At 46.9% G+C, this 23,177-nt stretch overlaps 1 protein-coding gene across 3 annotated transcripts in view; it reads left to right on the forward strand.

The window, feature by feature from the left end:
• LOC121548479 (serine/threonine-protein kinase Sgk1) overlaps window positions 1-22,892 on the forward strand; it is a 41,558-nt gene extending 18,666 nt beyond the window's left edge. The window contains exons 1-10 of one of the 3 annotated variants that reach the window (XM_041859908.2): window positions 1,445-1,567; window positions 9,995-10,073; window positions 10,942-11,020; window positions 15,014-15,202; window positions 15,344-15,475; window positions 17,057-17,293; window positions 19,310-19,405; window positions 21,363-21,518; window positions 22,188-22,277; window positions 22,556-22,892. In XM_041859908.2, the coding sequence (XP_041715842.1) occupies window positions 1,540-1,567; window positions 9,995-10,073; window positions 10,942-11,020; window positions 15,014-15,202; window positions 15,344-15,475; window positions 17,057-17,293; window positions 19,310-19,405; window positions 21,363-21,518; window positions 22,188-22,277; window positions 22,556-22,723 (1,254 nt within the window). In that variant the 5' untranslated portion in view covers window positions 1,445-1,539 and the 3' untranslated portion in view covers window positions 22,724-22,892. Of the gene's footprint in view, window positions 1-1,444; window positions 1,568-1,604; window positions 1,769-9,994; window positions 10,074-10,941; window positions 11,021-15,013; window positions 15,203-15,343; window positions 15,476-17,056; window positions 17,294-19,309; window positions 19,406-21,362; window positions 21,519-22,187; window positions 22,278-22,555 lie in introns of those variants that run through there. The other 2 variants (XM_041859906.2, XM_041859907.2) reach the window with 2 other exon arrangements.
• Window positions 22,893-23,177: the final 285 nt, after the last annotated feature.

A 23,177-nucleotide genomic window follows, 5' to 3' on the forward strand; every position in this document is an offset into this window, starting at 1 on the left:
TCCACTCTCTCCACTCCCTCCACTCCCTACACTCCCTCAACTCTCTCCACTCTCCATTCCCTCCACTCCCTCCACTCTCTCCATTCCCTCCACTCCCCCATTCCCTCCACTCCCTCCACTCTCTCCACTCCCTCCACTCCCTCTACTCTCTCCATTCCCTCCACTCCCCCCATTCCCTCCACTCCCTCCACTCTCTCCACTCCCTCCACTCCCTCTACTCTCTCCACTCCCTCCACTCCCTCCACTCTCTCCACTCCCTCCACTCCCTCCACTCTCTCCACTCCCCTCCACTCCCTACACTCCCTCAACTCTCTCCACTCTCCATTCCCTCCACTCCCTCCACTCTCTCCATTCCCTCCACTCCCCCCATTCCCTCCACTCCCTCTACTCTCTCCACTCCCTCCACTCCCTCCACTCCCTCCACTCCACTCCCTCCACTACCTCCACTCTCTCCATTCCCTCTACTCTCTCCACTCCCTCCACTCCCTCCACTCCCTCTACTCTCTCCACTCCCTCTACTCTCTCCACTCCCTCCACTCCCTCCACTCTCTCCACTCCCTCCACTCTCTCCACTCCCCTCCACTCCCTACACTCCCTCAACTCTCTCCACTCTCCATTCCCTCCACTCCCTCCACTCCCTCCATTCCCTCCACTCCCTCCACTCCCCCCATTCCCTCCACTCCCTCCACTCCCTCCACTCCCTCTACTCCCTCTACTCTCTCCACTCCCTCCACTCTCTCCACTCCCCTCCACTCCCTACACTCCCTCAACTCTCTCCACTCTCCATTCCCTCCACTCCCTCCACTCTCTCCATTCCCTCCACTCCCCCCATTCCCTCCACTCCCTCTACTCTCTCCACTCCCTCCACTCCCTCCACTCCCTCCACTCCACTCCCTCCACTACCTCCACTCTCTCCATTCCCTCTACTCTCTCCACTCCCTCCACTCCCTCCACTCCCTCTACTCTCTCCACTCCCTCTACTCTCTCCACTCCCTCCACTCCCTCCACTCTCTCCCTCCCTCCACTCTCTCACTCCCCCTCCACTCCCTACACTCCCTCAACTCTCTCCACTCTCCATTCCCTCCACTCCCTCCACTCCCTCCATTCCCTCCACTCCCTCCACTCCCCCCATTCCCTCCACTCTCTCCACTCCCTCCACTCCCTCCACTCCCTCCACTCCCTCCACTCTCTCCACTCTCTCCACTCTCTCCACTCCCTCCACTCTGGCACTCCACTCTCTCCTCCAAGACTGTCCTGAATGGCAACATATTCCCTAGTGCACTACTTCTGTCATGGTCAAAAGTAGTGTACTACATAGGGAATAAACAGGGTGCCATTTGGGATGGAAACATCATCAGAAAAAAAGTAATTGAAGGGGCGGGACCGCCCTGTAGATATCCGGTGTTTGAACTTATCTCTCCCAGTAAGATCTTGGAATGCACTCAGCGACGTGGCTCGAGACACAAGACACACCGAGCTCCTAACCGCGAATAGTCTTGTTGTTATTGTGGCCGTTGTTTTGCCATCCAATCCGTCTTTATGACAGACAAAACGACTGCCCTGACATGTAAGTATCCTAGGCATTCTTTAAGAAACTACTATGCGAATACAGAGGGATGTATTTCTACAGAGCTACTTCTCCATTAGCCTACTTGCTCGTGGGCATCTCAGAGTTTGAGAGGCTAAAACTTTAGGATGAAGAAGGGACCTTGGCTAGACTACTCCATGGGGCGCCCCCGGTTCACCCCACATCATTTGTTATCTACTGGTATGTTAAAATAATGTTGGGCTGATAAGAGGTCTTATGTGCTCTCGCGGCTCAGTCGCTCTGCTCATGGGGAAATATGCAGCAAGCAACACGATAACACGAGCACCTCTACTGAACTAAAAGGTTGGTTTCGAAAAGGAAAACTGATTTGATTGATTGCATTAGGCTATTGATAAGGAATATCGATGGATCCTTATAGGCTTATTAACTTTTTATATGGAACGTTTCTGATATACTGTAGGTTAACGACATCTGTAATGGTGTTGCAAGGAGCTCTAGGCTACATCTCTTTAATTGACTTCGAAAATTGTCTGGATTCAGTATTGTTTTATGAACATGTTATTAACATGAAAATGTATTGATTGGGGAATGATTGAACACTTGACAGATAATCGATTTTTGAGAATCTGCTTGTTGCGCGTGAACAGCTGTTAGGCTGCGGTAGCAGGACTTTTACTGCAGCTGAGCGATATTGTATTTTTTACTGTCACTCAAAATTACTGTCAATTAATCTGCGTTAATCTGAAATGTATAAACTTTGTCTGGCTCTGCCCTGGACTAGTATTTTATGTATGACCGAGAAAGTAAATTATTTATCCAGAATAAACCGAGAACCAGGTGAGGCTTAACCGTCCAAAACCGAGACAGACGGTGTTCGAAATATTATGTTAATAGTCTTGAGACATCCTGAATCTGCAGCGCACACTCTCTCTCTCTGCTAAAAACAAATAACTTTAACATATTTCCTTAATTATATCATCAAAGCGGTGTGTTTGGAGACTTGACGTAAAGACAGAACAATCAATGTCCTATTTCTTTGACGACCGTTTTTTCCCTTCTTTGCCCTTTCCCACTGGGTTCGTGAGCTGAATGTAGGAGAGGACTAAGAGAGCTACTACCCCTCCAGTTTGTACTTTTCCATTTCCAGCGTCTTTTCTTGGCATCTGGCCCCTCACCCCCCGTCACCCCCCCATCCGCTAGTGCTGCTCCCCCTAGTCTTTTGTGTATCAGAGAACATGCGTCATTGGGAGCCGGTTTAATCGAGAAGTTAAGTTGAGAAGTGGCCAGAGAGTGAAGTTGATATGGACTGAAGGACTGAAGGGAAATTACTTTATTTATTACTGATACACTAACCCAGGCAGTTCTGCAGTACAGGCTCCTTAGGGGTCTGTCTCTGTCTGTCTGTCTGTCTCTGTCTGTCTGTCTGTCTGTCTGTCTGTCTCTCTGTCTCTGTCTGTCTGTCTGTCTGTCTGTCTGTCTGTCTCTCTGTCTCTGTCTGTCTGTCTGTCTGTCTGTCTGTCTGTCTGTCTGTCTGTCTGTCTGTCTGTCTGTCTGTCTCTGTCTGTCTGTCTGTCTGTCTGTCTGTCTGTCTGTCTGTCTGTCTGTCTGTCTGTCTCTGTCTGTCTGTCTGTCTGTCTCTGTCTGTCTCTGTCTGTCTGTCTGTCTGTCTCTGTCTGTCTGTCTGTCTGTCTGTCTGTGTCTGTCTGTCTGTCTGTCTGTCTGTCTGGAGATCAGAGTTGAATTATTCAGAGGTAATAGTACACTGCGGTAAGTCTGATGTAATTTGTAGGGTATTGACTTCAATGTGTCTTTTACTATATATACCAGGTTAGGCTATGTTATTGGGATGTGATGGTATTTTTCTTTTTCAGAAAGAACAAATAAAGTTTGTTGTAGTTGGCAGCACATGTGGATGGCATTAGAGTAGATCTACCTGGTTTTATCTTAACACTAAATACACTTTGGAGATAACCCACATTGTTTGTTCTCTGACTACAATGGCCGTTGACATTTCTGAACTGTTGCACAGCTGATTGGAAAATTCCCGCAACTCTGCAAGTTGATAATGGTACATACAGTTCTTTCAGCTGGCTACAGATGGACGTAGGAGTTTTCCCCCTTCTTCTTTCAGCTGGCTACAGATGGACGTAGGAGTTTCCCCCCTTCTTCTTTCAGCTGGCTACAGATGGACGTAGGAGTTTCCCCCCTTCTTTTTACGCTTTGACGCATACACACCGACCTTGGGGCACGGTAGGCTACTGTAGATATCAACCACGCGTTTGAGCGCAAACGCGTCCGATTGGCTGAAACGCAGGCTTGTCAATGAACGTCATGGTCTGCCGCTCAGAATGCGTGTTGACGCTCGAACACGCCCATGTGGTGGGGTTCAACATCATGACACACTCCAGAGTAGAGAGACGGCAGCCAGCCTTCTTCCCTCCTCCCTCTTTCCGTCCTTCCTTCCTTCCTTCCTTCCTTCCTTCCGTCCTTCCTTCCTTCCTTCCTTCCTTCCTTCCTTCCTTCTTCCTTCCTTCCTTCCTTCCTTCCTCCCTCCACCTTCCTCTCTCATCCTTCCTCCTCCCTCCTCCTCCTCCCTCCTCCCTCCTCCTTCCTCCCTCCTCCTTCCTTCCACCTCGTCCTTCCACCTCCCTCCTCCCTCCTCCTTCCACCCTCCTCCTCCCTCCCTCCCTCCCTCCCTCCCTCCCTCCCTCCCTCCCTCCCTCCTTCCACCTCACTTCCTTCCTCCCTCCCCCTTCCACCCTCCATCCTCCTTCCTCCCTCCCTCCTCCTTCCTCCCTCCTCCTCCTCCCTCCCTCCTCCTTCCACCTCCCTCCTCCTCCTCCCTCCCTCCTCCCTCCTCCTCCTTCCTCCTCCCTCCCTCCTCCCTCCTCCTCCCTCCTCCTTCCACCTCCTCCCTCTCCTCCCTCCTCCCTCCTCCTCCTCCCTCCTCCCACCTCCCTCCTACTTCCTCCCTCCCTCCTCCCTCCTCCCTCCCTCCCTCCTCCTTCTCCCTCCCTCCTCCCTCCTCCTTCTCCTTCCTCCTCCTTCCACTCCCTCCTCCTCCTCCTCCCTCCCTCCTCCTCCCTCCCTCCTCCTTCCTTCCTCCCTCCCTCCTCCTTCACCTCCCTCCTCCTCCCTCCTCCCTTCTCCCTCCTCCACTTCCTCCATCTTCCTCCCTCCCTCCTTCCTCCCTCCTCCTTCCTCCTTCCTCCTTCCTCCCTCTTGCAGCCAAATATGTATTTGCCTGCCATAGCCTGAGGGACACTGAATAATAACATCTGCATAGTAAACAGTAACTTACTTATTATTAGTATTATTGTTAATACTATTATTGTTATTATTGTTGTGATTATTATTCTAAATAGTAGTGGTATGGGTAGTAGGGGTGATGGTAATGACAGCAGTTTAATGATGACCTCAAAGCTCATCACTAAGCTAAGGACCCTGGGACTAACCACCTCCCTCTGCAACTGGATCCTGGACTTCCTGACGGGCCGCCCCCAGGTGGTAAGGGTAGGTAACAACACATCTGCCATGCTGATCCTCAACACGGGGGCCCTTCAGGGGTGCGTGCTCAGTCCCCTCCTGTACTCCCTGTTCACCCATGACTGCATGGCCAGGCACGACTCCAACACCATCATTAAGTTTGCCGACGACACAACAGTGGTAGGCCTGATCACCGACAACGATGAGACAGCCTATAGGGAGGAGGTCAGAGACCTGACTGTGTGGTGCCAGGATAACAACCTCTCCTTCAACGTGACCAAGACAAAGGAGATGATTGTGGACTACAGGAAAAAAAAGAGGACTGAGCACGCCACCATTCTCATCGACGGGGCTGTAGTTGAACAAATTGAGAGCTTCAAGTTCCTTGGTGTCCACATCACCAACAAACTATCATGGTCCAAACACACCAAGACAGTTGTGAAGAGGGCACGACAAAGCCTATTCCCCCTCAGGAGACTGAAAAGATTTGGCATGGGTCTTCAGATCCTCAAAAAGTTATACAGCTGCACCATCGAGAGCATCCTGACTGGTTGCGTCACCACCTGGTATGGCAACTGCTCGGCCTCAGACCGCAAGGCACTACAGAGGGTAGTGCGTACGGCCCAGTACATCACTGGGGCCAAGCTTCCTGCCATCCAGGACCTCTATATCAGGCGGTGTCAGAGGAAGGCCCTAAAAATTGTCGAAGACTCCAGCCACCCTAGTCATAGACTGTTCTCTCTGATACCCCAGTCAAGCGGCAATATTGACGCAATGTTTTTCATGCCAATAAAGCAGCTTGAATTTGAGAGAGAGCGACAGAGAGAGACAGAGACAGAGACAGAGACAGACAGACAGAGACATGGTATAGAGGAGATGAACCCACTGGTTGCCCTCTAGGTTACAGAGAGCTGGTAGTCCCATCCACCAAACTCAGGGGGTATGCTAATTTAAAATATAGCGCAGACCTAACTCACTCTATTCAATTAATCAAAACAGGAACATTTTACATTTGGCTAGAAATTCAAAAGGAAATAATCTCAACAGAGAAAAACGTCCTCCTGTGTGCTACCTATATCCCCCCACTAGAATCCCCATACTTTAATGAAGATAGCTTCTCTATCCTGGAGGGGAAATCAATCACTTCCAGGCCCAGGGACATGTACTAGTCTGTGGCGACCTAAATGCCAGAACTGGACAAGAACCTGACACCCTCAGCACACAGGGGTACAAACACATACCTGGAGGTGACAGCATTCCCTCCCCCATATGCCCCCTAGGCATAACTACGACAACATAACCAACAAAAACGGGTCAGAACTCCTGTAGCTCTGTCGCACGCTGGGTATGTACAGTGAGGGAAAAAAGTATTTGATCCCCTGCTGATTTTGTACGTTTGCCCACTGACAAAGAAACGATCAGTCTATAATTTTAATGGTAGGTTTATTTGAACAATGAGAGACAGAATAACAACAAAAAAATCCAGAAAAACACAATTTTATAAATTGATTTGCATTTTAATGAGGGAAATAAGTATTTGACCCCCTCTCAATCAGAAAGATTTCTGGCTCTCAGGTGTCTTTTATACAGGTAACGAGCTGAGATTAGGAGCACACTCTTAAAGGGAGTGCTCCTAATCTCAGCTTGTTACCTGTATAAAAGACACCTGTCCACAGAAGCAATCAATCAATCAGATTCCAAACTCTCCACCATGGCCAAGACCAAATAGCTCTCCAAGGATGTCAGGGACAAGATTGTAGACCTACACAAAGCTGGAATGGGCTACAAGACCATCACCAAGCAGCTTGTTGAGAAGGTGACAACAGTTGGTGTGATTATTCGCAAATAGAAGAAACACAAAATAACTGTAAATCTCCCTCGGCCTGGGGCTCCATGCAAGATCTCACCTCGTGGAGTTGCAATGATCATGAGAACGGTGAGGAATCAGCCCAGAACTACACGGGAGAATCTTGTCAATGATCTCAAGGCAGCTGGGACCATAGTCACCAAGAAAACAATACTGAAATCCTGCAGCGCCCGCAAGGTCCCCCTGCTCAAGAAAGCACATATACAGGCCCGTCTGAAGTTTGCCAATGAACATCTGAATGATTCAGAGGAGAACTGGGTGAAAGTGTTGTGGTCAGATGAGACCAAAATCGAGCTCTTTGGCATCAACTCAACTCGCCGTGTTTGGAGGAGGAGGAATGCTGCCTATGACCCCAAGAACACCATCCCCACCGTCAAACATGGAGGTGGAAACATTATGCTTTGAGGGTGTTTTTCTGCTAAGGGGACAGGACAACTTCACCGCATCAAAGGGACGATGGACGGGGCCATGTACCGTCAAATCTTGGGTGAGAACCTCCTTCCCTCAGCCAGGGCATTGAAAATGGGTCATGGATGGGGATTCCAGCATGACAATGACCCAAAACACATGGCCAAGGCAACAAAGGAGTGGCTCAAGAAGAAGCACATTAAGGTCCTGGAGTGGCCTAGCCAGTCTCCAGACCTTAATCCAATAGAAAATCTGTGGAGGGAGCTGAAGGTTCGAGTTGCCAAACGTCAGCCTCGAAACCTTAATGACTTGGAGAAGATCTGCAAAAAGGAGTGGGACAAAATCCCTCCTGAGATGTGTGCAAACCTGGTGGCAAACTACAAGAAACGTCTGACCTCTGTGATTGCCAACAAGGGTTTTGCCACCAAGTACTAAGTCATGTTTTGCATTAGGGTCAAATACTTATTTCCCTCATTAAAATGCAAATCAATTCATAACATTTTTTACATGCATTTTTCTGGATTTTGTTGTTGTTATTCCGTCTCTCACTGTTTAAATAAACCTACCATTAAAATTATAGACTGATCATGTCTTTGTCAGTGGGCAAACATACAAAATCAGCAGGGGATCAAATACTTTTTTCCCTCACTGTACATACTCAATGGTAGGTTTCGAGGGGACTCCTACGGTAGGTACACCTATAGCTCATCTCTTGGCAGCAGTACTGTAGACTACTTTATCACTGACCTCAACCCAGAGTCTCTCAGAGCGTTCACAGTCAGCCCACTGACACCCCTGTCAGATCACAGCAAAACCACAGTCTACTTGAACAGAACAATCCTCAATCATGAGGCATCGAAGCCAAAGGAACTGAATAATATTAAGAAATGCTATAGATGGAAGGAAAGTAGTGTAGAAACCTACCAAAAAAACAATTAGGCAACAACAAATTCAATCCCTTTTAGACAACTTCCTGGACAAAACGTTCCACTGTAATAGTGAAGGTGTAAACTTGGCAGTAGAAAACCTAAACAGTATATTTGACCTCTCAGCTTCCCTAATAAATCTAAAAATCTCTAACAGAAAACCGAAGAAAATGAACAACAATGACAAATGGTTTGATGAAGAATGCAAAAACCTAAGAAAAAAATGGAGAAACCTATCCAACCAAAAACATAGAGACCCAGAAAACCTGAGCCTACGCCTTCACTATGGTGAATCACTAAAACAATACAGAAATACACTACGGAAAAAGAAGGAACAGCACGTCAGAAATCAGCTCAATGTAATTGAAGAATCCATAGAATCTAACCACTTCTGGGAAAATTGAAAAACACTAAACAAACCACAACATGAAGAGTTATCTATCCAAAATTGAGATGTATGGGTAAACCACTTCTCCAATCTTTTTGGCACTATAACAAAGAACAAACAGCAAAAACATATACATGATCAAATACAAATCTTAGAATCAACTATTAAAGACTACCAGAACCCACTGGATTCTCCAATTACATTGAATGAACTACAGGACAAAATACAAACCTTCCAACCCAAAAAGTCCTGTGGTGTTGATGGTATCCTCAATGAAATTATAAAATATACAGACCACAAATTCCAATTGGCTATACTTAAACTCTTTAACATCATCCTTAGCTCTGGCATCTTCCCCAATATTTGGAACCAAGGACTGATTACCCCAATCCACAGAAGTGGAGACAAATTTGACCCCAATAACTACCGTGGGATATGCATCAACAGCAACCTTGGGAAAATCCTCTGCATTATCATTAACAGCAGACTCGTACATTTTCTCAGTGAAAACAATTACTTGACACATTGGAAAGAATTAACAAAAAAACTGAGCAAACTAGAATGCTATTTGGCCCTAAACAGAGAGTACACAGTGGCAGAATACCTGACCACTGTGACTGACCCAAAAATAAGGACATCTTTGACTATGTACAGACTCAGTGAGCATAGCCTTGCTATTGAGAAAGGCCGCCGTAGGCAGACCTGGCTCTCAAGAGAAGACAGGCTATGTGCACACTGCCCACAAAATGAGGTGGAAACTGAGCTGCACTTCCTAACTTCCTGCCAAAATGTATGACCATATTAGAGACACATATTTCCCTCAGATTACAGCGATCCACAAAGAATTCGAAAACAAATCCAATTTTGATAAACTCCCATATCTATTGGGTGAAATACCAGTGTGCCATCACAGCAGCAAGATTTGTGACCTGTTGCCATAAGAAAAGGGCAACCAGTGAAGAACAATCACCATTGTGAATACAACCCATATTTATGTTTATTTATTTTCCTTTTTGTACTTTAACTATTTGCACATTGTTACAACACTGTATATAGACATAATATGACATTTGAAATGTATTTATTCTTTTGGAACTTCTGAGTGTAATGTTCGCTGTTAATATTTATTGTTTATTTCACTTTTGTTTATTATCTACTTCACTTGCTTTGACAATGTTAACATATGTTTCCCATGCCAATAAAGCCCTTAAATTGAATTTGAATTGAAATTGAATTGAGAGAGAGACAGAGAGAGACAGAGAGACACAGAGAGACACAGAGAGAGAGAGAGAGAGAGAGAGAGAGAGAGAGAGAACAACTTTTACTGTGGGTTCATATTTTCCCCTTCTCCTTTGTGTTCTTTCTTGCAGCTTTTATGAAACAGAGAAGAATGGGGCTGAATGACTTCATTCAGAGGCTGGCCACTAGCAACTCCTACACCTGCAAACAGTGAGTGACTTGACTCATAACGTTTATAATGTTATTTTGTACTTTTGTTAGTTCTTTTGAATATATATTTTTTTACCTCATTAGGCCTACTCCTTTATGATGGGTTGTTTGTAAGTATGTCATTACTGCATGTTAACGACTGAATAACCACTATGCATTCTGACTAACCATGTTGGTATTGCATATAAAGCATTACACTTACTGTGCCTGCATTTCCATTATGATTGATATATTGAAGAAGGCTCTATCTAAACTATCTGTCTCCCTCTCTGTCTCTGTCTCTGTCTCTGTCTCTGTCTGTCTCTCTGTCTGTCTCTGTCTCTCTGTCTGTCTCTGTCTCTCTCTCTCTCTCTTTCTCTCTCTCTCTCTCTCTCTCTCTCTCTCTCTCTCTCTCTCTCTCTCTCTCTCTCTCTCTCTACCGTCTCAATTCTCTCTCTCTCTCTCTCTCTCGCTCTCCCTCTCTCTGTCTCTCTATCTGTCTCTGTCTGTCTTTCTCTCTGTCTCTCTATCTGTCTCTCTCTCTGTCTCTGTCTCTCTCTGTCTCTCTCTCTCTCTCTCTCTCTCTCTCTACCGTCTCAATTCTCTCTCTCTCTCTCTCTCTCTCTCGCTCTCCCTCTCTCTGTCTCTCTATCTGTCTCTGTCTGTCTTTCTATCTGTCTCTCTGTCTCTCTCTGTCTCTCTCTCTCTCTCTCTCTCTCTCTCTCTCTCTCTCTCTCTCTCTCTCTCTCTCTCTCTCTCTCTCTCTCTCTCTCTCTGCTCTCTATCTCTGTCTCTCTATCTCTGTCTCTCTCTCTCTCTCGCTCTCTCTCTCTCTCTCTCTCTCTCTCTCTCTCTCTCTCTCTCTCTCTCTCTCTCTCTCTCTCTTCAGTCCTGAGGTTCAGTCCATCCTCAACTTGGCTCCCCAACAACAGGAGGCTGAACTCATGAACGCAAACCCCTCTCCCCCTGTAAGTAGAAATGTTTGTGTGTATATGTTTATTTTGACAGGGGGCCAATGCTGAGACCAAGGTCTCTTTTCCAGCTGAGTCCTGTATAGCACCACAATACAATAAACACATTCAACTACAGGTAGCTTAGCGCCAGGTAGCCGGAGCAGTGGGTCAGTAACCTGAAGGTAGCTAGTTCGAATCCCAGGGCCGACAACGAGAAAAACCTGTTGATATGCCCTTGAGGAAGGCACTTAAGCCTAATTGTGCCAGGGTTGCTGTCAATAATGGCTCATCCCTGGCCGTGACCCCACTCTCCGACGGTGTCTCGGGGGAGTTTGGATATGCAAAAAAAAAAACTTCAATTTCACACATGCAGTGAAACGGGACCAATATGTATGCAGTGGCGACGCGTCCATCAGATGATGTTGTTTTTCATGTAATTTCTGGCATTAATTCGTGTCACAATAGCATATCATATCAGTTAGCAAACAATGTAAACTAAATCAGCCCCACTACGGGCCAGGCAGCGTCTGTCCCCTTGACGATAAAGTCGACGTCTTTTCTCTGGTAACTTTGATTGATGTGTGTCAAATTCATTGTTTACCACATCTTCCAGCTGAAACGTTATGAAGATTTATGTTGACTGTCTCCTATCATGATTCATGTTGACTGTCTCCTATCATGATTCATGTTGACTGTCTCCTATTGTGATTCATGTTGACTGTCTCCTATCGTGATTCATGTTGACTGTCTCCTATCGGGATTCATGTTGACTGTCTCCTATCGTGATTCATGTTGACTGTCTCCTATCATGATTCATGTTGACTGTCTCCTATCGTGATTCATGTTGACTATCTCCTATCGTGATTCATGTTGACTGTCTCCTATCATGATTCATGTTGACTGTCTCCTATCATGATTCATGTTGACTGTCTCCTATCGTGATTCATGTTGACTGTCTCCTATCATGATTCATGTTGACTGTCTCCTATCATGATTCATGTTGACTGTCTCCTATCAAATCATTTTCAAAGTTAGCGTTATGAAGGAACTGAAGAGATACAACGTTTCAGGACTCATTAAACCTTGAAACGTTAAAATAAAGCAAGCTGGAAAAGAAGATTCACCTGTAGTTGGTTGTGGGTGGAAGCAGTGGCTAGCATCTGTTTTGAGGTGGCTATACGACGTGGCTTGTAGTTCATCTTTGATGTCAGACTGTAATACCCATGGAAATGTAACTATGTCTTGTTCTTAACCGGAGCATCTTGGTAACAGGGTAAGAAGACGCTCTCAGAAACGGTGTTTTGGCTGCGTCCCAATTCTCTAACAATGTAGCAATATTGTAGACCCATGCAGAATTTGACCATGGGATGTAAACTGATCATAACCGAATGTTATTACCGAATGTTATAGTGGTTTTGATGCATATTAGCTTTTTTTGATTGAGTTTCCCCCCACCAACATTGTCATGTTAAATTTGCCACTGAATATAAGCCCCCCCCCCCTATTTGACCTTTTGATTAATATGCACATTAAACGTTATTATACACAACAAAACACAAAAAGCAAAACAATTTTCATTGTTGGACATAGAAAACTGTAAAAACACAAGGTAATCAGCTCCAAGGGATTTAAATATTTTAATATAAGTATTTCCACACATAATAGAGAGTCACGTGATCATATACAAATGTAAACAATGTTTGAAGTTATTATTTTTTTGTCAAATATTATATCCGTTTGGGCTTCTTGCGGTCAGTTTGCAGTCTACAAATGATTTGTAATTATGTTCCGGCCCCCCGACCTTCCGCTCAAGAATAAATCAGCCCACAGCTGGATCTAGTTGATGATCCCAAATTCCTCAAATGGTAAAGCGCATTGGAGATCATTCCACAGGTAAAGGTGCAGCAAAACTACAAGCAGATCTACTCAGTGGAGATCGATGGGATCTCCAGAGTTAGCCGTCCCTGAAGCAGATCTACCCAATTCAGTGGAGATCGATGGGATCTGTCACGTTCGTTTTACGAGTTCCCTGAGTCAGGGCGTGACAGGATCTCCAGAGTTAGCCGTCCCTGAGCCCGGTTCAATGTCACGTTCGTTGAATGACGGGTCAGACCAAGGCGCAGCGTGATATACGTGCATGTTTATTCACTTATAAACACAACGACAAAACAATAAACGAAACGAAACGTGAAGTCCTAAGGTAGATACACAACCAACCTTAACCGTAAACAAGATCCCACAGCTCAATAGTGCCAACATGGCTGCCTTAGTATGATCCCCAATCAGAGACAACGAGCGACAGCTGCCTCTGATTGGGAACCACACCCGGCCAACATAGAAATACCCATCCTAGATAAACCACATAGAAATATACACAAACAAAGAATACACACACCCTGACTCAACATGTACGAGTCCCCTGAGTCAGGGCGTGACTGGATCGCCAGAGTTAGCCGTCCCTGAGCCCGGGTCCGGAAGCCCCGTACCTCGATAGGTTAACAATGGGGTAAGGTACGGCAGAAGTTTATGCAAGAGGGCTTTATGGACTTCAACGAGGGCCAGCCTACTTTCTGATACAGAATGCAATGATGTGTACTGAACCTATCTCCCGTAATAAAGCGCAAAGGTTTTAGTGTGGTGTCTGCTGCGTTTTTATAAAAGCATAGTCAAAAACTGGCAGGAAAGTTGACTGTACAATCTGCTTCTCGTTGTTTAGGAAGAGGTATGCTCTGTTTCTAAAAAAAGAAGCCAACTTTAAATCTCAGCTTCTTAACTAGTTCATCTGTATGTTTTTTTAAACGTGAAATCTTTGTAAATCCAAAAATCTCAGATATTTATAGGCGGGAACCCGATTGATGAGATAACCATCCAATGAATAAATGTGTAATATACCTGAAACATTTTTGTGTGAATTAGAGAACAACATATATTTAGTTTTACCTGTATTAAGAAAATGTCTTTAATCAACAAGGGCTTTCTGTAAGACAACATCTGTCTCTGTCTCTCTGTCTTTGTCTCTGTCTCTCTGTCTCTGTCTCTCTGTCTCTGTCTCTGTCTCTCTCTCTGTCTCTGTCTCTGTCTCTGTCTCTGTCTCTGTCGCTGTCGCTGTCGCTGTCGCTGTCTCTGTCTCTGTCTCTGTCGCTGTCGCTGTCGCTGTCTCTGTCTCTGTCTCTCTGTCTCTCTCTCTGTATCTGTCGCTGTCTCTGTCTCTGTCTCTGTCGCTGTCTCTGTCTCTGTCTCTGTCTCTGTCTCTGTCTCTCTCTCTCTCTCTCTGTCTCTGTCTCTCTCTCTCTTCTCTGTCTCTGTCTCTGTCTCTGTCGCTGTCTCTGTCTCTGTCTCTGTCTCTGTCTCTCTCTCTCTCTGTCTCTCTCTCTGTCTCTGTCTCTGTCTCTGTCTCTGTCTCTGTCTCTCTCTCTGTCTCTCTCTCTCTCTCTGTCTCTCTCTCTGTCTCTGTCTCTGTCTCTGTCTCTGTCTCTGTCTCTGTCTCTCTCTCTCTCTGTCTCTGTCTCTGTCTCTGTCGCTGTCGCTGTCTTTACTCTAAGTATTTTGTATGGACTATGTTTATCTGCAACAGAGTCAAAACAGAGAAGTAAAATAATTAAGGATCCGAGTCAGAGATGGAGAACACACCACACGTTTGAGTGTGTATGTGTATACCGTGCATTGTGTTTCGTCGGTGTACATTGGAATATATATAGTCCCACATCAAAAAATATACAAAATATTGATTTGTAAACATAGGCCTATATGTTTGTTTGTTTGTTTGCCTGTGTCCTGTGTGAATGTTGACGTGCGTGTGTGTCCTCAGTGTGTGTGCTGTGGTTAACTCAGTGTCTACCAGGATACATTTGTCTCTCATTTCCAAATGCTAGCACTATAAAGAACACTACTACTTCAGGCTGGCGTGCGAGCAGATATTTCATTTTCCAAATTGGTTAAAATTAGGTCAAGGTTAGGGCGTATGTTTATGTCGTAGCTCTAACCTCCTCCTCCTCTTCTCCTCTACAGCCCAGTCCCTCCCAGCAGATTAACCTGGGCCCGTCCTCCAACCCCACAGCCAAGCCCAGTGACTTCCACTTCCTGAAGGTGATAGGGAAGGGTAGCTTCGGGAAGGTCCTCCTGGCCAGGCACCGAACAGACGACCAGTTCTACGCTGTTAAGGTGCTGCAGAAGAAGGCCATCCTGAAGAAGAAAGAGGTGCAAGCTGCACAGACACACACACACACACACGACACACACACACACACACACACACACACACACACACACACACACACACACAGATACCATGTGGCCAACCTCCATGACCTCTAACCCTTACCCTTTGTTGACCTCCAGGAGAAACACATCATGTCTGAGAGGAACGTCCTGTTGAAGAACATTAAACACCCCTTCCTGGTGGGTCTACACTACTCCTTCCAGACCGCTGATAAACTCTACTTTGTACTGGACTACATTAACGGAGGAGAGGTGAGGAGAGACACTGAGGGAGGGAGAGAGGGAGGGAGAGAGGAGAGGGGGAGAGAGGGAGGGAGGGAGGGGGTGGGGGAGAGAGGGAGGGAGGGAGGGAGGGGTCGGGGAAACTGTGGCCAGAATTAGCAGCTCTGTATAGACAGCAGCGGTGCGTGTGTAATGGGGCGCTGTAAGGCTTATTTCCGGTGATTGTTAGAGGAGTGAAGACAGCACTGTTTAAATATGGACTCTTCAGGAAGCAGAACTCCCTCTCTCTCTCTCAATCTCTCTCTCTCTCTCTCTCTCTCTCTCTCTCTGCTCTCTCTCTCTCTCTCTCTCTCTCTCTCTCTCTCTCTCTCTCTCTCTCTCTCTCTCTCTCTCTCTCTCTCTCTCTCTCTCTCTCTCTCTCTCTCTCTCTCTCTCTCTCTCTCTCTCTCTCGCTCTCTGTCTCTCTCTCTCTCTCTCTCTCTCTCTCTCTCTCTCTCTCTCTCTCTCTCTGTCTCTCTCTCTCTCTGTCTCTCTCTCTCTCTCTCTCTCTCTCTGTCTCTCTCTCTCTCTCTGTCTCTCTCTCTCTCTCTCTCTCTCTCGTCTCTCTCTCTCTCTCTCTCTCTCTCTCTCTCTCTCTCTCTCTCTCTCTCTCTCTCTCTGCTCTCTGTCTCTCTCTCGCTCTCTCTCTCTCTCTCTCTCTCTCTCTCTCTCTCTCTCTCTCTCTCTCTCCTCTCTGTCTCTCTCTCGCTCTCTCTCTCTCTCTCTCTCTCTCTCTCTCTCTGTCTCTCTCTCTCTCTCTCTCTGTCTCTCTCTCTCTCTCTCTCTCTCTCTGTCTCTCTCTCTCTCTCTGTCTCTCTCTCTCTCTCTCTCTCTCTCTCTCTCTCTCTGTCTCTCTCTCTCTCTCTCTCTCTCTCTCTCTCTCTCTCTCTCTCTCTGTCTCTCTCTCTCTCTCTGTCTCTCTCTCTCTCTCTCTCTCTCTCTCTCTCTGCTCTCTCTCTCTCTCTCTCTCTCTGTCTCTCTCTCTCTCTCTCTCTCTCTCTCTCTCTCTCTCTCTCTCTCTCTCTCTCTCTCTCTCTCTCTCTCTCTCTCTCTCTCTCTCTCTCTCTCTCTCTCTCTCTCTCTCTCTCTCTCTCTCTCTCTCTCTCTCTCTGTCTCTCTCTCTCTCTCTCTCTCTCTCTGTCTCTCTCTCTCTCTCTGTCTCTCTCTCTCTCTCTCTCTCTCTCTCTCTGTCTCTCTCTCTCTCTCTCTCTCTCTCTCTCTCTCTCTCTCTCTCTCTCTCTCTCTCTCTCTCTCTCTCTCTCTCTCTCTCTCTCTCTCTCTCTCTCTCTCTCTCTCTCTCTCTCTCTCTCTCTCTCTCTCTCTCTCTCTCTCTCTCTCTCTCTCTCTCTCTCTCTCTCTGTCTCTCTCTCTCTCTCTCTCTCTGTCTCTGTCTCTCTCTCTCTCTCTCTCTCTCTCTCTCTCTGTCTCTCTCTCTCTCTCTCTCTCTCTCTCTCTCTCTCTGTCTCTCTCTCTCTCTCTCTCTCTCTCTCTCTCTCTCTCTCTCTGTCTCTCTCTCTCTCTGTCTCTCTCTCTCTCTCTCTCTCTCTGTCTCTCTCGCTCTCTCTCCTCCAGTTGTTCTACCATCTTCAGAGGGAGCGGTGTTTCCTGGAGCCCCGGGCCAGGTTCTATACAGCGGAGATCGCCAGCGCCCTAGGCTACCTCCACTCTCTAAACATTGTGTACAGAGACCTGAAGCCTGAGAATATTCTACTGGACTCACAAGGTCACATCATTCTCACGGACTTCGGGCTCTGCAAGGAGAACATAGAACAGAACGGAACCACGTCAACGTTCTGTGGAACTCCAGAGGTAAGGACATCTTATTTTTTGTATCGATAAAGTTTGATTGGTTGGTTGTATTAGATGTACACTACATGACCAAAAGTATGTGGACACCTGATTGTCGCACATCTCATTTCAAAATCATTGGCATTAATATGGAGTTGGTCCCCCCTTTGCTGCTATAACAGCCTCCACTCTTCTGGGAAGCCTGTCCACTAGATGTTGGAACATTACAGTTGGGACTTGCTTCCATTCAGCCACAAGAGCATTAGTGAGGTCAGGCACTGATGTTGGGCGATTAGGTACAGTGAGGAAAAAAAAGTATTTAGTCAGCCACCAATTGTGCAAGTTCTCCCACTTAAAAAGATGAGAGAGGCCTGTAATGTTCATCATAGGTACACGTCAACTATGACAGACAATCCAGAAAATCACATTGTAGGATTTTAAATGAATTTATTTGCAAATTATGGTGGAAAATAAGTATTTGGTCAATAACAAAAGTTTCTCAATACTTTGTTATATACCCTTTGTTGGCAATGACACAGGTCAAACGTTTTCTGTAAGTCTTCACAAGGTTTTCACACACTGTTGCTGGTATTTTGGCCCATTCCTCCATGCAGATCGATTTTTACGTGCTACACACTTCAGCACTCGGCCGTTCCGTTCTGTGAGCTTGTGTGTCCTACCACTTTGCGGCTGAGCCGTTGTTGCTCCTAGACGTTTCCACTTCACAATAACAGCACTTACAGTTGACCGGGGCAGCTCTAGCAGGGCAGAAATTTGACGAACTGACTTGGAAAGGTGGCATCCTATGACGGTGCCACGTTGAAAGTCACTGAGCTCTTCAGTAAGGCAAATCTGCTGCCAATGTTTGTCTATGGAGATTGCATGGCTTTGTGCTCGATTTTATACACCTGTCAGCAACGGGTGTGGATGAAATAGCCGAATCCACTTATTTTAAGGGGTGTCCATATACTTTTGTATATATAGTGTATCTGCTGGTGATGATTGACAAACTAAGGTTCTCCCTCATTACGTCCCTCCCCCTTCCCCCCTCTCTCTCTCTCTCTCTCCCTCTCTCTCTCTCTCTCTCTCTCTCTCTCTCTCTCTCTCTCTCTCTCTCTCTCTCTCTCTCTCTCTCTCTCTCTCTCTCTCTCTCTCTCTCTCTCTCTCTCTCTCTCTCTCTCTCTCTCTCTCTCTGTCTCTCTCTCTCTCTCTCTCTCTCCCCCTCTCTCTCTCTCTCTCGCTCTCTCTCTCGCTCTCTCTCTCTCGCTCTATCTCCCTCCCTCTCTCTCTGTCACTCTCCCCCTCTCTCTCTCTCTCTCTCTCTCTCTCTCTCTCTCTCTCTCTCTCTCTCTCTCTCTCTCTCTCTCTCTCTCTCGCTCTATCTCCCCTCCCCTCTCTCTCTGTCACTCTCCCCCCTCACTCTCTCTCTCCCTCTCTCTCTCTCTCTCTCGCTCTCTCTCTCTCTCGCTGCTCTCTCTCTCCCTCCCTCCTCCCTCTCTCTCTCTCTCTCTCTCTCTCTCTCTCTCTCTCTCTCTCTCTCTCTCTGCTCTATCTCCCCTCCCCTCTCTCTCTGTCACTCTCCCCCCTCTCTCTCTCTCTCTCTCTCTCTCTCTCTCTCTCTCTCTCTCTCTCTCTCTCTCTCTCTCTCTCTCTCTCTCCCTCTGCTCTTCTCTCCCTCTCTCTCTGTCACTCTCCCTCCTCTCTCTCTCCCTCTCTCTCTCTCTCTCTCGCTCTCTCTCTCTCTCGCTCTCTCTCTCCCTCCCTCCCCCCCTCTCTCTCTCTCTCTCTCTCTCTCTCTCTCTCTCTCTCTCTCTCTCGCTCTATCTCCCCTTCCCTCTCTCTCTGTCACTCTCCCCCCTCTCTCTCTCTCTCTCTCTCTCTCTCTCTCTCTCTCTCTCTCTCTCTCTCTCTCTCCCTCTTGCTCTATCTCCCTCCCTCTCTCTCTGTCACTCTCCCCCCCTCACTCTCTCTCTCTCTCTCTCTCTCTCTCTCTCTCTCTCTCTCTCTCTCTCTCTCCCTCTCTCTCTCCCTCTATAGTACCTAGCTCCAGAGGTGTTACACAAGCAGCCGTATGACAGGACGGTTGACTGGTGGTGTTTAGGAGCCGTGCTTTATGAGATGCTGTATGGCCTGGTGAGTACACAATCTGGGATTGGTACATATATATATATTTTTGACTTTTAAGTTAATGATATATAGCTATTCTTTCTTGAAGAATATAACTTATAAATGCCTCATGAGCTTCGTTTAACTGTCTTACCTCATCAGAACCCAAAATATAATATTGTGTTACTTTATAGTTGCAACACTGTATATAACTCAACCGTCACTAACATGTCTACTTGATAGTTACAACACTGTATATAACTCAACCGTCACTAACATGATTTAGCCCCATTATATACAGTACTTTATTATTAGAAAAACGTACATGTTCATGGATGTTACAAACTGTTACACGTATAAATAATTAAACGTTCATTGATATTATTAATGTCTATTCAATAATACTTTTTGGGAGGGGAACGAATATAGAGTGTTGGCCAACATAGGCTGCTTTATTGTTATAGCTTAATACTGTCAGGTGTCTATCTCAATCAATCAATCAATCACTTTTTATTTATAAAGCCCTTTTTACATCAGCAGATGTCACAAAGTGCTATACAGAAACCCAGCCTAAAACCCCAGAGAGCAAGCAATGCAGATGGAGAAGCACAGTGGCTAGGAAAAACTCCCTAGAAAGGCAGAAACCTAAGAAGAAACCTAGAGAGGAACCAGGTTCTGAGGGGTGGCCAGTCCCCTTCTGGCTGTACTGGGTAGAGAGGAACCAGGCTCTGAGGGGTGGCCAGTCCCCTTCTGGCTGTACTGGGTAGAGAGGAACCAGGCTCTGAGGGGTGACCAGTCCTCTTCTGGCTGTACTGGGTAGAGAGGAACCAGGCTCTGAGGGGTGACCAGTCCCCTTCTGGCTGTACTGGGTAGAGAGGAACCAGGCTCTGAGGGGTGACCAGTCCTCTTCTGGCTGTACTGGGTAGAGAGGAACCAGGCTCTGAGGGGTGGCCAGTCCTCTACTGGCTGTACTGGGTAGACCAGAGGAACCAGGCTCTGAGGGGTGGCCAGTCCCCTTCTGGCTGTGCTGGGTAGAGAGGAACCAGGCTCTGAGGGGTGGCCAGTCCCCTTCTGGCTGTGCTGGGTAGAGAGGAACCAGGCTCTGAGGGGTGGCCAGTCCCCTTCTGGCTGTGCTGGGTAAAGAGGAACCAGGCTCTGAGGGGTGGCCAGTCCTCTACTGGCTGTACTGGGTAGAGAGGAACCAGGCTCTGAGGGGTGGCCAGTCCTCTTCTGGCTGTGCTGGGTAAAGAGGAACCAGGCTCTGAGGGGTGGCCAGTCCTCTACTGGCTGTACTGGGTAGAGAGGAACCAGGCTCTGAGGGGTGGCCAGTCCTCTACTGGCTGTACTGGGTAGAGAGGAACCAGGCTCTGAGGGGTGGCCAGTCCTCTTCTGGCTGTGCCGGGTGGAGATTATAACAGTACATGGCCATTAAGGCCAGATTTTTCTCCAAGATGTTCAAACGTTCATAAATGACCAGCAGGGTCAAATAATAATCACAGTGGTTGAAGAGGTTGCAACAGGTCAGTACATCAGGAGTAAATGACACTTGGCTTTTCATAGCCGGGCATTTAAAGGTTGAAATAGCAGGTGCGGTAGAGAGAGCGAGTTGAAAACAGCAGGTCTGGGACAAGGCAGCACGTCCGGTGAACAGGTCAGGGTTCCATAGCCGCAGGCAGAACAGTTGAAACTGGAGCAGCAGCACGACCAGGTGGACTGGGGACAGCAAGGAGTCATCAGGCCAGGTAGTCCTGAGGCATGGTCCTAGGGCTCAGGTCCTCTGGGAGTGGAGGGAGAGAGGGAGAGGACTGGGGACAGCCAGGAGTCATCAGGCCAGGTAGTCCTGAGGCATGGTCCTAGGGCTCAGGTCCTCCGGGAGGGGAGGGAGAGAGAGATGGGAGAATTAGAGGGATCATACTTAAATTCACACAGGACACCGGATAAGACAGGAGAACAACACCAGATATAACAGACTGTCTCTCCTCAGCCTCCGTTCTACAGCCGTAACACAGCAGAGATGTATGACAACATCCTGAACAAACCCCTGCAGCTCAAACACAACATCTCTAACGCTGCAAGGCACATACTGGAGGGACTGCTGCAGAAAGACCGCACACACCGACTGGGACACAGCCACGACTTCGTAAGTGTGTGTGAGAGAGAGTCACATATCACAGGCATAGAAAGTACATCTTTCCTCAATGTCGTAGCTATCAGCATGGTCAGAGCTAGTAAAACTGGTGTTGGTGGTAAGCATTCATTCATTCTGTCTGATAGAAAGAGTTCCTTAGCGAGGGGTTTCAGAAGGCATTTAAACATTAGTTCATTCTGTCTGATAGAAAGAGTTCCTTAGTGAGGGGTTTCAGAAGGCATTTAAACATTAATTTATAATCCGGCCTTTAGAATAGAGTTTAGTTGGAATATTTAATTTGAGTAGAGCTGCCTTTCTTTTTAGGACACCTTGATGGAATGTTGCTCCTTGTTGCCTTCATATGCCCTCAAGCTCTTTCTCTCTCTCTCTCTCTCTCTCTCTCTCTCTCTCTCTCTCTCTCTCTCTCTCTCTCTCTCTCTCTCTCTCCCTCTCCCTCTCCCTCTCTCTCTCTCTCTCCCTCTCCCTCTCCCTCTCCCTCTCTCTCTCCCTCTCTCTCTCTCTCTCTCTCTCTCTCTCTCTCTCTCTCTCTCTCTCTCTCTCTCTCTCTCTCTCTCTCTCTCTCTCTCTCTCTCTCTCTCTCTCTCTCTCTCTCTCTCTCTCTCTCTCTCTGTCTCTCTCTCTCTTTCTTTCTCTCTCTCTCTCTGTCTCTCTCTCTCTCAGGAGGAGATCAAGAACCACATGTTCTTCTCCCCCATCAACTGGGATGACCTGACCGCTAAGAAGCTCACCCCCCCTTTCAACCCAAATGTGGTACGCCCCCTTCAATAGCACAACATACTTTTTACTATCGCATATCCCTTTAATAAGAAAATACATTTTACTCTGCCATTATCAAAATCAAATCTTTATTGAAAGTACATTTAACATTCCAACACATCTTTACATATAAGTAAGACTATTGTGTACCATTATGCCTTTCTCTCTATCTATCTATCTCTCTCTCTCTCTCTCTCTCTCTCTCTCTCTCTCTCTCTCTCTCTCTCTCTCTCTCTCTCTCTCTCTCTCTCTCTCTCTCTTCCCCCCTCCAGACGGGCCCTAACGATCTTCGTCACTTTGACCCAGAGTTCACAGAGGAGCCCGTCCCCTCTTCCATTGGCTGTTCCCCTGACTCCTCCCTCATCACTGCCAGCATCACAGAGGCAGCCGAGGCCTTCCTAGGGTTCTCCTACGCACCCTCCATGGACTCATACCTGTAGGATATCATACCTATAGACCAGAACCTATAGGACAATGTATAGAGTCTTAACTATAGACACACCCTCTATGTACTCCTACCTATAGGACATCATGTGGACTCCTACCTACAGTGGCTTGCGAAAGTATTCACCCCCCTTGGCATTTTTCCTATTTTGTTGCCTTACAACCTGGAATTAAAATTGATTTTTTGGGGGGTTTGTATCATTTGATGTACACAACATGCCTACCACTTTGAAGATGCAAAATATTTTTTGTTGTGAAACAAACAAGAAATAAGACAAAAAAACAGGAAACTTCAGCGTGCATAACTATTCACCCCCCCAAAGTCAATACTGTGTAGAGCCACCTTTTGCAGCAATTACAGCTGCAAGTCCTTTGGGGTATGTCTCTATAAGCTTGGCACATCTAGCCACTGGTATTTTTGCCCATTCTTCAATGCAAAACTGCACCAGC

This window comes from Coregonus clupeaformis, unplaced genomic scaffold, assembly GCF_020615455.1.
Source record: "Coregonus clupeaformis isolate EN_2021a unplaced genomic scaffold, ASM2061545v1 scaf0065, whole genome shotgun sequence".
Taxonomy (NCBI): domain Eukaryota; kingdom Metazoa; phylum Chordata; class Actinopteri; order Salmoniformes; family Salmonidae; genus Coregonus; species Coregonus clupeaformis.